General features: G+C 54.4%; 1 protein-coding gene across 4 annotated transcripts; it reads right to left on the bottom strand.

Annotated features, from left to right (window-relative positions):
* Positions 1-7434: 7434 nt before the first annotated feature.
* Positions 7435-15376, bottom strand: RBM15 (RNA binding motif protein 15). Of its 4 annotated transcripts, none has more exons than XR_003573730.1 (3): positions 15288-15341; positions 11409-11625; positions 7435-7573 (listed from the first exon to the last, which is right to left on the bottom strand). XR_003573730.1 is itself a non-coding variant. In XM_027905735.1 (1 exon), the coding sequence occupies exon 1, from the start codon at positions 14879-14881 to the stop codon at positions 12044-12046; it is 2838 nt and encodes a 945-aa protein (XP_027761536.1). In that variant the 5' UTR covers positions 14882-14898; the 3' UTR covers positions 11755-12043. The 4 variants fall into 4 exon arrangements, 1 of the variants encoding a protein (XP_027761536.1); XR_003573729.1 differs by lacking the exon at positions 15288-15341 and adding an exon at positions 12383-14898; XR_003573731.1 differs by lacking the exon at positions 11409-11625 and having other exon boundaries at positions 15288-15376.
* Between the last annotated feature and the right edge of the window lie 296 nt (positions 15377-15672).

The raw sequence follows: 15672 nt of genomic DNA, 5'->3' as shown, positions 1-15672 counted from the left end.
AAAGGAGCAGCAATGGCTAAAAATGAACTTCAGCAGGAATAAAATGCTGTTTAAATGTGGTGCCCTCCCAGCCATCCCTGCTGGTCCTGGGAAGGTGCTGGGCCAGGAGCAGAGGGTTGGAATTCCCTCCTGCTTCCAGCCCAAGTGGACCTCACAGGCAGCATCTCCACACTCTGCACTGCAGAGAAACCACCAAGAACCTCCTGGGTCTTTTCCAAGAAAATAATTTAACTTGGAATCAATCAAAAACCCTGTAAAAGCCACTGCCAACCTCAGCACCGAGTCTGGAGTCCCTCAGTGGAATATTTTTCCCGCCCCAAAATCATCTTCTGCCCGTGGGGTAACGATGTCATCAGGCTGGATCCTGATGGGAGATTCCACCTGGAAGCATTTTCACCCAGATCCATCGGTTTAAAAACCTTCTCGAGTTCGTGGTGCAAAGCAACAAAGCACTAAAGGTGCCTCCAAAAGACTTGCAGGGGTCCCAGAGCTCGAGTAACCCAAGGGTTTCACAAGCAGAAGCAACAGCCAGCCCCCAATTTTCACTGCATTCCAACAAAAACCCGGCACAACACCTGAGATCCTTTGGGGAAAAAAAAAACAAAAACAAAACCAAACCAAAACCAAACAAAACGACAAAACCTCATTTAGGTAATTAGTTCTCTGAGTACCAACAGCCAGGGGACTGGTTCCCTGAATCCTGGCTCATTTTGGCACCACAGGATTAAGAAAGCCAGGAGGCAACACAGGGAATTGGCTCCTCCAACAAGACACTGCTGCAGTCAAGGAACAGTTAATCCTGGGCTTGTGCCACCCAAACGGCTCCCAACCTTCCCCGGGGAGTTCCAGGAGGAGGAAATGCTTTCCCATTGTTAGTCAGTGATGATTCCCGAGTGTAATCCCGGAGGAGGAGCCTGGGCACCCTCCGGGATCTGATCCCAGCCCGTGCCGGGCTTTGGCAGGAGTGACTGATGGGGTGGGCACCTGCTGGGTCCTAAACTCGCTTCCAGTGGTTTCACATAAGCCAGGATTAAAAGCTGCTGAGACTCTGGAGGTCGGTGCAGTCACAGATCACAAAAGGAAGCTGCATCCCCGACTCACACTTGAATTTTATATTAATATTTTATATCAATTAAAGCCACTGAACATCCCTGATGCAGGTGCCCCTTCCTCCTTCTGTCTTCCTGAAAACCTGCTCTGGGGTCACAGAAGAGCTTTCAAAATGTGGCTTTAGCCCTTCCAAAGTTCACAAAATAAACGTTTCTGCGGTCAGGCTCTGCCCTTGATTAAAAAAAAATAATCTCTAATAAGTAAGGCTGTGACTTTCCCAGCCCTCCTCAGATGCTGACACCAGACAAACCCAGGCACTTGATCCAGAGGAAGTTGATCCTGATGTTTATTGTACAATAAGGAACAACCTTTATCTTGCTATAAAATTCCCCCCCCCCCCCCCCCCGCCAAGGGCTGGGCTGGAATTATTTCAGCTGTTTTTTGAACATCATAGGAATGGGTTTGCTTGGAAAACTGGCTGGGAATCACAGAGACACTCAGGAGGGGGCTGGAGCCAAGGAGAGGGGCAGGAATTTTGGGGGGTTTTAACCCCAAAATGACCTGGGATCTCACATCGACCCTTTCTTCGGTCACTTCAAACACAAACCCACTCATGAGAAACACCAGGACACCCGGTGGGGAAAAAAAAACTACTTAATTCTGATCTAAAGGAGAACAAGAGGCTGTGTCAGGTCTGGGTTTGGGGTGGTGGCCACGACACACCCCAGAGATGCTCCAGCCCCCCACACTCCTGACAGGTTTTTGCTTTTACCTTAAGCCACACAAAAAAAAAGCCCAAAGCCATTTCAAACAGCTGGGTGAGGACATGACCAACTGAGCCTTCCAGCAACAGGAAACACGGGCTGCTCTTCCTTCATCAGCTTTGGCAGATGCCATGTGTGGTTCCTGCTGTTTACTCGCCCTCACACCCACTGATAACAGGAACATTTGGCTTTTTTTGGGGAGCTGGTTCCACCCCCTGCAGCCCTGTTTGCAATGCAGGGCCGTCATTAGGGTGAAATTCAGCAGAGTCTGGATTAAAAAGTTTCACTTCCAGGGAGATAAAAGCCTCCCCAGGAAATGGGGGGGGGGGGGGAGTGTGTTTAGAAAATAACAATAAAAAGCTTTAAAGGTACCACAACGGTTTTCAACCAAGCCCATAGGAATTTAGCAGCAATTCTAATTAACAAAAAATCAAACCAGGTGTTTGTAAAACCAAGAAGTTTTAGCTTTAGCTAAGAGATCCTTGTGGAAAAACTTCCCAGCCTGCAGCAGCCACAAGGAGATGGGAGCTCCTGCTGACGGCCACGGGCAATTCCAGAAGCAATCCACGGGTCAAAGTCCCGTTTCCAAAGCAGACTTTGCCTCCAAAGCCACCACCAAGCTTTGCAAAACTTTCCCTTACAGACACTCCTCACGTGGGCCTGATGGAGCAGGGGCTGTCCCCTGGAATGGAAGAGGCCAAAGAGCATCTTTGCAACACCCCAGTGATGAATAAAACACCAACCAACCGAGCTCCAGCCCCTCCAGCCTTTGGTCAGGCAGGGACAGGGAGTCACAGCCACCCTGGCTGAGACAGGGGCGGTCACAGGGATGGGACAGCTGGGATTGGGCTCTCCCAGACTCCCAACTGCTGCTGGGATGCAGCTCTGAGTGCCTGGAGGAAGAGCAAAGGCACTCAGGGTGTCTGAGAGCCAGGAATGAATCCGTGCCACGGGAGAAAGCTGGGCTGGCAGACGGGAAAAAGCAGGTCTTAGAATCCTGGAATGGTTTGGGTGGGAAGGGACCTCAAAATTAATCCAGTTCTACCCCCTGCCACGGGCAGGGACACTTTTCACTAGCCCAGGTTGCTCCAAGTCCTGTCCAACCTGGTCTTAGACCCTCACAGGGATGGGGCAGCCACAGCTTCTCTGGGCAACCTGTGCCAGGGCCCCCCCACCCTGCCAGGGAAGAACTCCTTCCATCTCTCTGACCTAAATTTCCCCTTTTTCAGCTTGAACCCCTTCCCCCTTGTCCTGTCACTGCAGTTCCTGATGGAGAGTCCTGTATTCTTGTACCCAGCCTTGTGTTCCTCCACGCAAGAGGGAGCAGCAGGAGGAACACCAACACATCCCCTTTTCTCACCACGTCCTCCTCTCAAGCCTCAGCTCAACAGGTGGTTCAAGACAGATCCCACTGTGCCCCAAACCTCTGCCCAGCCCAGCTCAGAGCTGGAGCACCCCAGGCTGGCCTGGCAACAGCCAGAGCAACCCACTGGCCAAAAGGGGACTGCAAACCCCACTGTGGTCCAAAGAGCACCAGGGTCCTCTCCGTGGGCAAGCAGAGCTCAACAGCCACCCTGTGAAACCCCAGTGGCTTCCCTTCACTCAAACCCTTCTGCACCCCACGTGTGCCCTCAGACACACCTCAAATGTCTCATTTTACAGGCTGGGGAATGCAGAACGTGCTGGTGAAAGGAGATCCAGGCTGAGGGATCACCGGGGGAAATGTGCCAGTTGAAGGGTGAGCGCTGCTGAAAGCCAGCCCGACCCCATCGCCGGATCCGGGGACAGGAAATGCCGAAGGGAACTGAAAATCTCCAGATCCAATTGCAGAACTGGGTGTGAAGGTCAAGGCAGGGAGATAAAGGAGCTGAAACTGCCGTGACCCGCAATTAATCTGCAGCTCATCTGCTCCTCTGAGCCAGCCACGTGCACGCACCCCCGGTCTCCACAGCGGGACAACACACACCAGTTCAACCCCTGGGGGCTGGGGAAGAGGAGCTGGGCTGGCAGGGGGCAACTCACTAAGCCAGCAGCAACAACAGCAGCGTGTTTCACCTCTGCATCCACACCCCTGCCTTCCAGCCGTGGTGAATTAGCACCTCCCTGGAGCGGGATGCGAAGGATTGACAAAGAGGAGAGCTTTGTGCCACCACCTTCATGTTCTCTGCTCCCGGTAGAGGCACCTCAGCCCCATCAGCTCATGGACAAATAAATAGGAGGCTCTTGTTAAACCCATCACCCCATGTGGGGCTGATCCAGTCCCTCAGAACTTACTCTGCCTCAGGAGTTGACACCTCGCCCAGCTCCCAGGCCAGGGCTGATTACACTCAGCACGCAGCTCTGAGCCAGTGACTGCAGGACACCCAATGGAAATCACAAATCCATCACCCCAAGAGCCTTTCTACTCCTCTCCCTGCCCCTTCTGCAGACCCCTTGCCCCTTCAACTGAAACCTTTCTGGTCTTGCCCCAACCCCCACGACACGTGGCGGGAGGGAATCCTCCAGGAGCATTTGCCATTCCCGTAGTAAACCAGCAGGACGAGGCCAACATAAGCTCGTTACTGGCCAAGAGCAGAATCTGGGCCATCTGATGTTTGAGACTTATTAATTCAGCTGCAGCTGGTAAAAGCACAGTCCTAAAAAAACGTGTGAATTCCAATAACCGGCTCCCGACTAATCCGCTCGCGCCGCTTTCTGCTGCAGCGCAGTTAATTAAATGGTGCTCGTTAGAAATCCACCTTCCCCAGAAGTCTCATTAGCCAAATTAATATGGTGCGTATAGAGCACTTAACCCTTCCAAGAGACTGTTTTTAACACCAGCCTGGTGGCTGGAACGTCCCTCTAACCCACTCGAAAGGCAGACCCAGCACCCGAAGAAACAACTCGCTGGCACAAAGCGACCACAGCAGAATCATCCCACACCACAGCCCACGGTAACTCCCAGTCCCTGGAATAAATACATAATGTAAAGGAGGCAGGGAACAACCTCCCAGTTAAACACACAGGGAAATCTGAGGCAGGGAGGCAGAAATCTTCTGGAACAGCCACCCAGAAGTCAAAGCTTAACCGAAAAGCGGGAGAGTGCCCGAGACTTGACACTCACGCACCTGGATATTGGAGCAGGTGCCAAAAAAACATCCCCTTTTTTTGGGTTACACTGACAGATCACTCCTGTGATCACCATCATCCCCCAGCCAAGGCAGAGAGGCTGAAACACAGCTCCCATTATTGCCACCAACCCCAAATCTTCTGTACAAGACTTCAAATGAGACTCAGAGGTTGGATCTCAACATCGCAACAAATGTGAATTTTAGCTACAAACACCCAACTTCTAGAAGAAACAGCATCTCCCCTCCTCAATTCCCTCCCCTCATTACCAGCAACAGCTGTAATTGCTCCCATTTACAACAGACAGCTTAATTTACATTCTTACACCACCAGCACCCCATAAACAGATCGTTTGCCAAATCATCGGCTTGGCTCTTCCTTATCAACACATACAGATTCCAAACACTATCCCGGGTTAAAGCAGCAGTTAATTCGAGCAGTTCATGATTTCAAAACAACAGCTCCAGCTTGCCAAGCTGAGGACCCTTAGTCCGGCCTCCAAAGCCCTGTTTGTTAACGGGACCCTCCCCTCCCCTCCCCAAAACAAACACAGAAGCACATCCAAGATTCGGATCCATTGCTGGTGGAGCGGCACGTTGATGGGATAAAACAGGTTAGTAGTAAGGGTTAGTCAACTGGAGAACCAAGATTAAAAAAAGAACAACAATCTTCTGTCACAGTACAATTCAGTCCAACCTCTTCCACCCCCTTACCTGTTTTCGGGATTTATACAGCGCTTTGCCCCGGGGAACAGACACCTTGCAGAGCATCCGTAGGTTTGGAAGGCACTGCATCCTAGCAAAGATCCTGCACTAGGAGGACAGCACTAGGTTCGTTATCCACGGCAGTTTTAAAAGTATGTCAAGGCAAATCAGGGCAAAGTGCCACTCGAAGCATCTTCATCGCGCGTCACATTAATGTGAACCCAAGCAACACCACCAGAGGTTCTGAAGCCAACGATGCAAACAAAGGGGCAGCTTCCTCTTGATGATGGGGTCCTCCAACACTGCCCTGAAGTCTCCTGCAGCAAAATGGGAGCGGTGCTCCTGCTCGGGAACAGCTTCCACGGCCCAGGAGCCCCCGGCACTGGGGATTTTTCGGGATGCCTCCGGTTTTTGCTGACCCCGGGAGGAGGCGGCTGCAAGGGGGGCCCTGGGGCGCGAGCAGGGTGCATGCACATCCGAGGCGTGCTGGCTTCAAAACCGGGTCAGAATAAGGCACCAAGGCACCAACTCAAAAGGTTTAAAATTACCGCCTGCAGCTCTCAGCAACTCTTCATCCATCCAGCACTAAACCCACAACTGCCGAAAAGCCCCCGGAGACAAGAGGAGCGCCTGGTTTTATTAACAGCACTTAAAAACACTCTCAAGGGCTCATCTCTCTTTTTCTTTTGGCAATTTTGGTGCAAAGGTGGTGTTTGTTTTAGTTTGTTTGTTTTTTTTTTTAACGTGCAACATTCAAAGCAATAATCCCGAACCTTTTTTTTTTTTTCTCCTCCTCTCTCTTCCAAACAAAGAAACAAAAAAAACCAACAAAAAAAACAATAACAAAAAACCAACAACAAATTATTAAAAAAAAATATAAATAAACACGAAACCAACAACCGAGGATGGAAACTAAAGGCAAAAAAAACCCGTGTCGGGTGAACGAAAACGAATCAAGCCAACAACTTAAAAAAAAAAAAAATATTTCAGGAACTCCGGCTCTTCCGACCAGCGAAGCCCCACGACTTGGCCACCGTTGGGAGAGACGCAGGGTGGTGCTTCCCTGCTCCTTTGTGTGCCAGCAGCAGGAGCGTGTTCCCCGTCCCGGTGAGGAGTGAGGCAGCGAGTGACCCCCCTTGGTTTTGGTTTTTTTTTTTTTTTTTTTTTTTTTGTTTCACCGCAAACCGAGGTGGTGGTGGTGGTGGTGGCGGGGTGTGGGGAGGAGAAGGGGGGGTCACAGCAAGGCAGTGTGGACCAGGATTCCTCCGCTTTGGCACAACAGGTCGGTCAACGCGAAAAGGTTGTGTCGGTTTAATCAATCTCTCTCTCTCTCTCTCCTCTGTTTTTTGCTCACAAGCCCCGCAAAACTATCAGCTCAGACACAGGGCGGCAGCAGCAGCAGCAGCAGCAGCAGCAGCAGCGGGGACCCCTCTCCGCTGCCGACGCGTTTTTGTCGTCAATTCAACTCCCAGGCCAGAAAAACCATCATTTCTTGTTTGTGTTTTTTTTTTTCCTCAAAAGAAACAATTTATTTAGAATGAAACAAAATATCAGCTCAACTGTGGAGCGCATGTTTTCGAGTGACAGCTACTTTCAAAGCTGTGTGAGCCATAAAAAGGGTATTTCCTTTACTTTTTTTTTTTTTTTTTCCAGCAATCTTGTGTACACAGCACAAAGCAAAGAGGTCATTTTTTTTTTTTTTCCACTTAAAACACGGGCATTGGCATCACAATAGCAGATACACAACTTTTTTTTTTTTTTTTTTTTTTTTTTTTTTTTTTTTTTTTTTTTTTTTTTTTTTTTTTTTAGTAAAATGCACAAATACTAAACAGATAAGCTTTCTTCCATCAGGAGGCCCATGGAAATTCCACATAAGCCACAGCTTCTCTTCCCAAAGGTCCATTTTAGAGCTTGGTATCCCATGTCTTCTGCAGTCCACCAGATTTGCTTTGCGAGGAGGAAAGAAAACGTTATTCCAATACAAATGTTTACACCAGATTTGGGGGGGGTTTGTTTGGTTGGGTTTTTTTTCCCCCTCTCCCCCTCCCTACATCGTACAGATGAACACAAAGAGCTACGAGGCCTTTCTGAAGGATATTCTACTTGGGTTTCAAAAAAAAAAAAAAAAAGCACCAATTCAAAACCCACGGGGGCACAAAACCTCAAGAACGAAGTCGTCTCTTCCCGGGGGGGGGAGATGCAAAACAAGCAGCGCAGGGCTTCGTTTTGGACCAAGGTTAACCTAAGGCTTACAGTACTGAGCATTTACCCAACTCGCACTAACAGCTGATGGGACGCGTCTGAAACCATTAACCACGAGGAAAACCAACCCAAAATTGTGGCTAAAATTGGGTTGACTTTCCTCCCCGGGGGGGTTACATCTCCCGAAAGGCAACTTTCATCACCAAACCCATGAAATGTAGTGTTGCTAACACAGCTCTTCTGCCCCTCGCTTGGCTGCGCCAAAAGCCGTAAAGGAAAAAGGTCAGATCAAAGACACACCCAGTGGAACTGAAAACTGTTGCCGTTCAAGTCATATTTCTCAGCCAGCGCTCGCACACAATCGGAACCGCGGGAAGTCGAACATTCCACGAACCCCTCTCTGAACCGGCCGGGCCGTTGGTTTTTTTTTTTTTTTACGCCTGATACAAAAATCACCTCATCATCCAGTCTATGAATCATTGGAACATCTGTCCTTCGATGCTACGCAGCGGGGGACGAAGGGGAAAGAACCCCAAAAGCTCTAGAGACACATGGCATCATTTCTTCCCCTCTGGGCACACACACAGACTCCCCAGGAGTCCCTCAACACTGTTTCACTTCAAGAGCCAGGAATCACCGTTTTCCAAGCCGTTTTATCCCTGAGTCCTCAAGAGTTTTTGAACCTGTCTTCACAATTTTGATTCGCTCCCCCTCCTCCTCCTCCTCCTCCCCCATTAACACTCGAGGCCTTTCACCTCGGTTACCATCAACCAGAGGCTCTCCCAAACCCGTGGAAGAAATTCCAACCCGTTCTCCGCTGAGAAAAGTTTCACCGAAATATTCCACCTCTTAACACCCTCGTGGGAAAACGAGAGAGAGAGAGAGAGAGAGAGAGAGAGAAGGGAAGATTTTTGTCTTGCCTGGCCCTTCTCTCTGCAGCGCTGCCAAAGATGCGCTGGTATTTCTGACCCTAAAACCTCTGGGTTGAGAGTAACCTCGGTGTTCCCACCACAGCAGCTCGACGGGAGCAAACAAAGCGGCTGGATGGAGGCCAAGGAAGTTGCGTCATGTTTCCAATTAAAAGAAGGAAAAAAAAAAAACAACAAAAAAAAAACCAAACCCCAGCGAACTGAAATCTCAAACAAAAACTATGAGTCACTTGAGGTTCTTTCCCCCAAAGCGTTCAAGCACAAGGGTGAAATGATTCAGGAAAAAGGGACGTCCTTTTTCCAGGCTAATTCGAGACGCTAATGAAATAACGGAACATCAGCTGCACACGGACGTGGAGGGAAACCCAGACACAAGGAGAGAGCCAACAACTGCTACATCTGCTTTGCTCTGCACACAGTGGTATCACACCCACGGGCTTCTGAATGCTCAGCCCTGGCCAAGACAACTTCAGCGGGCAGTTACTCCAGTGGAGGAATCCCTCGGACCAAGGGGGAAAGCACAGCCCATCCGGGATGGCAGCACCGGGATCCTGGCAAAGCAGCTGCCAGTCACTGTTTTGCCACAAGAACCCTCCAGGGGTGTTAAAATCTTTGCTTACAAAACAGAGCAGCCACCACAAATAAACCAGATTTAAAGGGAGATACTCCAGGAAATAAGGAGCCGGAAAAGCTGGAGTCAAACACAGCCTCGGCCGCTCCTTTTCCACCCCCCAGCGTAGCACAATTTGGCTCATTGCAACCAGTGGTAGTTAAAACCACCAGGATTTTCCCAAGGAAAAACTGGAAGTGCACCCAGGATGCTCTTCCCACACTGAGTTTGCCTTGACCAGCCACGCTGACCCCAAGTTTTATGGCTTTTTAAGCAGGTGCCTGCTGTGCCTCAGTGGAACAAACGCTGCTCTCAGCAACTTCCAGTGTCCAACACAAACATTTAGTGCTTTTTTCTTTTTTTTTTTTTTTTCCTCCCTCGTTTGGGGCAGATTTGAATTCCCAGAGGTTCAAATTTCTTTCCTGGAAAACCCTTTGTAAGTGATTCCTGTCGGATGCAACGAGGAAAACCCCCTCTGAACACGAGCAGCACTTGAACAGAGTTGATCCCCTGCTGACACAGGACAGACACCTGCTCCAACCAAAACATTCTTTGCATTAAGTGGTAAACACTCTGGAATTCCCACAACACAGTGATTTGCATTTAAGGTGTCATTTCCCCCAAATTCTCGTTGTTAATAGGAAGCTGAACAGCTGAATTCTGCCATCTCTTACATTCACCCCGAAGGGCAACCCAGAACTCCTGAGTTTTACCCCTCGAATTTAAGAGCATTAAATGAGGCTTTTAGCTTCTCATTTAAGAAAGAAAAGGAGCTTTAAAAACCAAAACTCCCCTGCCACATTGGAATTCTTAGTTCTTGGGATACTGTGTCCACTCATTCCAGGCAGATAATCAACCAAAGTGGTTCAGTAACAAAAATTTCCCTATTTTTGTGGCAGAAACTCAAGCAAGTTCAGTTACACCCACACAATACATTCAAGACATTTCCTCCTTCATCTCCTATTCACAACTTATTCCCCATTTTGAATTTGATCACGTTGTACCACAAATCAACCCCCCCCTGCATCCATCACCCAAGGAATCTATTGGAGCAGCGTTGCTTTTCCGTGGCCCAAATCCCTGAAAACGTGGCTAAGTGCAAGGTTACATTCTGGGTTTAAGTGCAAGATCACAATTTTTGGGGCCTGTAAAGAGATACCAGTCAGATTTACACTCCAGCTTAGAAGTTGCTGCAACATCCTTTTGGTTGTTAAACAGAGCACTGGGGATTTAGATCCCCCTCAGGGATTTAAATCCCTTCTTCCCTCCTAAATGCCTGGATTACCAAGGTGGCTGAGACAGGTGACGAAAAGTGCCCAATTGTTGGGGAAAAATAAGAGAAAATTAACCATGTTCTTTGAAAAGGAAAAAAAAAAAAGAAAAAGCAGAACTGTTTCATCCTAGAATCACAGGAACAAGAGCTCAAACCTTGGCACCTCGGAGTGTTTTTAATACTTCTCCAAGATGCTAAAACCACTTTTCTCCAGGTGCCCAGAAAATGATAAACCTCATGTAATGCCCACTGCACTGTACCTGAAGAGTCCCTAGCAGACAGCAGTTCCTTGCTATTAACAAAGAGGTAAAACGTTAATGAGAACTTTTATGTAATTAAATTATCCCAGAATTAAAAGCATCTCTGGAGAGAAGCACTTACTTGCTCAGAGTTTGCACTGTGGAACCAGACCCCACTGTACCTGCAATTCTTGGAAAACACACACACCAAAAAAAAAGAAAAAAAAAAAAAAGGCAGTAAAAACCAAAAACCAACAACAGAACTCAGAAGTTCTCCTTCAAGCAGCTCCTCGTTTCCTGCACCCCAGAGCGGGCACAACGTTCCTGGTTTGTAACAAAAGCTCCCAGCTCGTCACCGAAAGCTCCTCACCGCTCCACACCCAAAGTGCACGGCTGGGATACACCGGGAAATGGGGGGATAACCTGGGAAAAAGCCCGGTTTCAGTGCATGCACCTGGCAGGAAGGGGGGCCTGGATGAGAAAAGAATTCCTCTCCCAAAAGGAATTGTGTTCTGCAGGAGCTGCCCACCTGGAAAACATCGACCTTGAGCCACTCGACCCGAAGGGGGAAACCATTCCAGCTCCTGAGGGAAGGGATCCCTGAGGCCCACACGGAATTTCAAGGGCTCAGGAAAGGAGCTGACGCCAAGTCTGCCACTAAACGTGTGGTTTTCCAATTCCAACGAGTGCTTTAAACCTGGTCAGTTGGGTCTGGAGCTCTGTCAGAGGACAAGCTCTTGGACTTGCTTTAAAAAACATGAAATGAAATAAGGACACAAATCAAAATCAAGAAGACGGGAGTTTTTTCTTTTCCCCCTCCCTCCCCCTCCCCAGTTCTCGTTTTTCTTTTTTTTTTTTTTTTTCTCTATTTTTTCTTTTTTGTAAATCAAAGCAGGCCGAGCCTCCCTGCTGTCCCCACTGATAGGGAAATTCTCAAAATATCCTATTCACACTACACCTAAACCAACCTCTCTGGCTTCTACCTTTATAGAAAAACGTAGTAACAGAAAAATCGGGCCGGGGAGGGGGAAAAGTCACCTACAAACAAAGGTCTAATTAAAATAACAACAGGGCTGGCTAAGGCTGTATCCCATAGCACCTGGCACACGCTGGAGGGGCTGGGTGGAGGAGTAGGCAGGGTTGGGAACAGAACACGAGGGCCCCTTAGGACGCCCCCCGGACAATGATCATGACCAGATAGTCATCCTCGGATTTGGCCAACGCCTTGGCTGTGGAGTCCAGGAACTGCTGGGAGAAGTCGCAGGGCGGGAAGGCGTGCAGCACCCCGCTGTTCTCCTTGTCTTTGTTCCCCCCCACGGGGAGGCTGATCACCCCTGCAGCCTGCTTTTGCTTTAGGTAGGACACCAGATTCCTGAGCGGCCTCTGCGTGGAGGTGGTGGCGGGCTCGGCGGCTCCGGCGGCCGCGCGGTTTTCCGCCGCGCCGGGCACGGCCAGGAGGATGGCGTAGCCGTTGGGCCCCGCCACCTTGATGCGCCGGTTCACCTCGTCCAACTTGGGCTGGTCCAGCCGGAGCCGCTGGGTGATCTTGAGCTGGGCCACCTTCCCCCCCGTGGCCCCCTCCACGAGGAGGCTGCTGGCGACGCCGAGGTCCCCCTGGAGCAGGTGCATGTTGGACGGGAAGTTGCTGTTCTTCAGCAGGAGCATCCCCTGCCAGGCCAAGCACAGCTTGGGCGCCGCCCCGGCCTGCGCCGCCCCGTCCTGCTGCTGTTTTTGGGGAGGGGGTTTGAGGCGGGAGCCCCCCCCGCCTCCCTCGGCCGCCCGCTCATCCTTTTTGGCCGGGCTCTTGCCCTCCTGGGCGGCGGCGGCGGCACCGCCGCGGTGCTTCCGCTCGCGCTCCGCCGAGTTCTTGCGGTCGCGCTTCTCGTTCTGCCCCCGCTCCAGGCTGCCCCGGCGCGATTCCCGCACCGGGGACGGCCGCTCCAAGAGGAGCAGGCGGGACGAGCGCTCGGGGTCGCTGCTGTAGCGCTCCCGGCCCCCCAGGAGCTCGGGGCTGCGGTCCGGCGGGGAGCTGGTAGCCAGGCAGTGGCGCTTGCGGGAGGACGAGGAGCGCTCGCTGTCGGGGGAGCGGTCCAAGTGCCGCCCCCCGTCCTCCGCCAGCCTCCGCTTCCTGGGCTGGTCCCGACTGCTACTGCCCAGCTCCCTCTCCCCGCGGTCCCGCTCCAAGGACCACCCGTCCCGGCGGCGCTCCAGGCTTTCCAGCGGGTCGTAGGCAGCCGCCCGGTTACTCCTGTCCCGCACGGGGGGCGGCGGGGGCACCCACTCCGTCTCCGGGTAAAGGTCTCTGTCGCGGTCTCTGTAAAGCAACGGTGGCGTCCTGTCCCGGGCCCCCCGCAGAGGGTCGGGGGGGGCTCCCCGGTGAGCCCCGAAAGCAGCCGCCTCTGCCACCAGCTCGTAGTGAGCCGGGGGCGGCAGGGGCAGGGGCTGCAGGTAGGGCTGCTGGTACCGGTGCTCGGTGTCGGCGAAGTCCACGCGGAGCCGGCGGTCCGGGCCCCCCAGGGGGAAGCCCCTCATGTGTGTGCAGGCCGCCTGCGCCGCGTCCAGGCTCTCGTACTGGATGTAGGCCCAGGAATCCCCTTTGCGGTAGTCGATGGTGCGGATGGTACCAAAGCGGTCAAACTCCCGGGCCAGGGCGGCCAAGGGCACCCAGGGCCCCAGGCCGCCCACCCAGAGCCGGGTGGTAGGGGTGGCTTTGCCGTACCCGATCTTGATGGGATTGCGCAGCAGCACCTTCCCCGACATGGCCAGCTTGGCCCGGTGCGCCATGTCCAGGTTCTCAAACTTCAAGAACCCGTAGGTGCTGGTCTGCCCGCGGCCCGGCCTCTTGATGTCCACCTCGGTGATGACCCCAAAACGGTCGAATGCCCGCCTCAGGTCCGACTCGCTGACGGTGATGTCCAGGTTGCCCAGGAACAAGGTACGGTTGGCTCTCTGGTCGTCCTCGGGGCTGATCTCCTCCTCGCCGGCCGCTCCGGCGCCGCCTCCTCCTCCCGCTCCTCCTCCTCCGCGGAACCCTCCGGCCGCCGCCACGCCGGCCACCCTCTCCAGCCCGTAGGCGGGCCGCACCCGCGCCTCGTAGAACCCGCCGTAGTCCCGCTCCCTCTCCAGCTCCCGCGGCAGCGGCGGCGGCGGCGGCGGCGGCAGCCGGCCCAGGGCGAGCTGCTGCAGCCGGTAGTCCCGGTAGCCCAGCGCTCCGCCGCTGCCCGCGGGGGACAGCGCCCGCTGCGCGGCCCCGGCCGGCGGGTGCCGCACGGCCGCCGCCACCGCCCCCACCGCCGCCGCCGCCCCGTACGGGGACTCCTTGTCCAGCAGCGCCGGGGAGCGGCTGCTGCGCCGGCGGCCGCTGCCGCCCACATAGACGGCCTCGATCTTCAGCGGGCGGTCGTAGAGCACCAGGCGGCCCCGCGCGTGTTTGGCCGCCCGCGCGTCCTCGGGCCGGCGGAAGTTCACGAAGGCCACGCGCTCGTCGGAGCCGGAGCCGGGCCCGGGCGGCAGGCGGCTGATCTTCACGCTCACGTCGCCGAACCGCTTGAACTCGTGGAACAGCCCGTCCTCCACCGCCTCGTCGCTCAGCGCCGAGCCCAGCTCGCTGATCTTCAGCGTCTTGTACTCGCCGGGCTCCGAGGAGGAGGAGGAGGACGAGGAGGCGGCGGCCGCCCGCGACTCTCCGCGGCTGCTGCTGCTCCGCGACGCCTCCGCGGCTTTGCCGCTGTAGCCGTGCCGGCCCCCTCCGCTGGCGGCCGCGCCGCTCTCGTACTCGCGGCTACCGGCGCGGCCCTTGTCGGTGTGCGCGCCGCGCCGGCCGCTCCCGCTGTTGCTCTCCCCGGACGCCGCCGCTTTCCCGCCGTTGGAGCCGCCGCCGCCGCCGCTGCCGGAGGAGCCGCTGGGCTTCTTGGAGCCGCGGGAGGAGGAGGAGGAGGACGCCGAGTCCTCGCCACCCCGGGAGCGCTTGGCCTTGGCGGGCGAGCGCTCCTTGCCCTTCATGGCGGCGGCGGCCGCGCTCCCGCCGGGCCCTCCCCGCCCGCCCCGCTCACGCACCCGCCGCCATCTTGGGAGCCGCGCCGGCAGCGCGCGCCGCCCCCCCCCCGCCCCGGCACCCATTGGCTGCCCGGGGCGGTGCCCGCGCCCATTGGCCGCCCGTGCGGGGGGGTACCGCCCACCGCCTGGCGGTGCGCGCTCCCATTGGCTCGCCGCGCTGTCACTCCGCCCGCTGGCCCCCGGAGAGGGGCGGGGAGAACCGCGGCCCGCTCATTGGTCAGTTAGAAAGGGCGCGGCGTTCTGATTGGGCGGTCCCGCCTGTCAATCGCGGCAGTTCAACCACGGGAAGATTTTCCGCCTCTCGTTGGCCGCAGGGAGGAACTTATGCCCGCCGTCCGATTGGCTGCCTTACCTGCCAACTATTACTGCCCCGCCCCGCCCTTCCCCATTGGCCCCCTCGCTCGGACGCGGGTTCCCAGCGTCCCTCTGGAATTCTCGCGAGTAGCTCTTTCCCCGCCCCCTTCCCTCATTGGTCACTGCTCGCCTCCGCTGAGCTCTCTGATTGGCTGAGCCTCGCGCCACTCACGGCGAAGCGCGCGCTTCCGCGCGACTCCGCCCTCGGGCCCCCATTGGGCGGGAAAATCTCCCCAGCGACCCGTTAGGTGAGGCCGCGGAGCGCGCTGATTGGCTACAGCGAACATCAGTCACGGTAGCGCCGGCTCTGATTGGCGATGGCGGGGAGGGGGGCGGTTCCCCAGCGGGGCTCTCGGCGCGGCCGCTGCCGAGGGCTCAGAGCG

This window comes from Empidonax traillii, unplaced genomic scaffold (genome assembly GCF_003031625.1).
Source record: "Empidonax traillii isolate 1590-97213 ecotype Southwest subspecies unplaced genomic scaffold, ASM303162v1 scaffold1199:size164099, whole genome shotgun sequence".
In the NCBI taxonomy this organism is placed as follows: domain Eukaryota; kingdom Metazoa; phylum Chordata; class Aves; order Passeriformes; family Tyrannidae; genus Empidonax; species Empidonax traillii.
The sequence above is the reverse complement of the archived record's forward strand: the minus strand, read 5'-3'. Positions and strand labels throughout refer to the sequence as shown.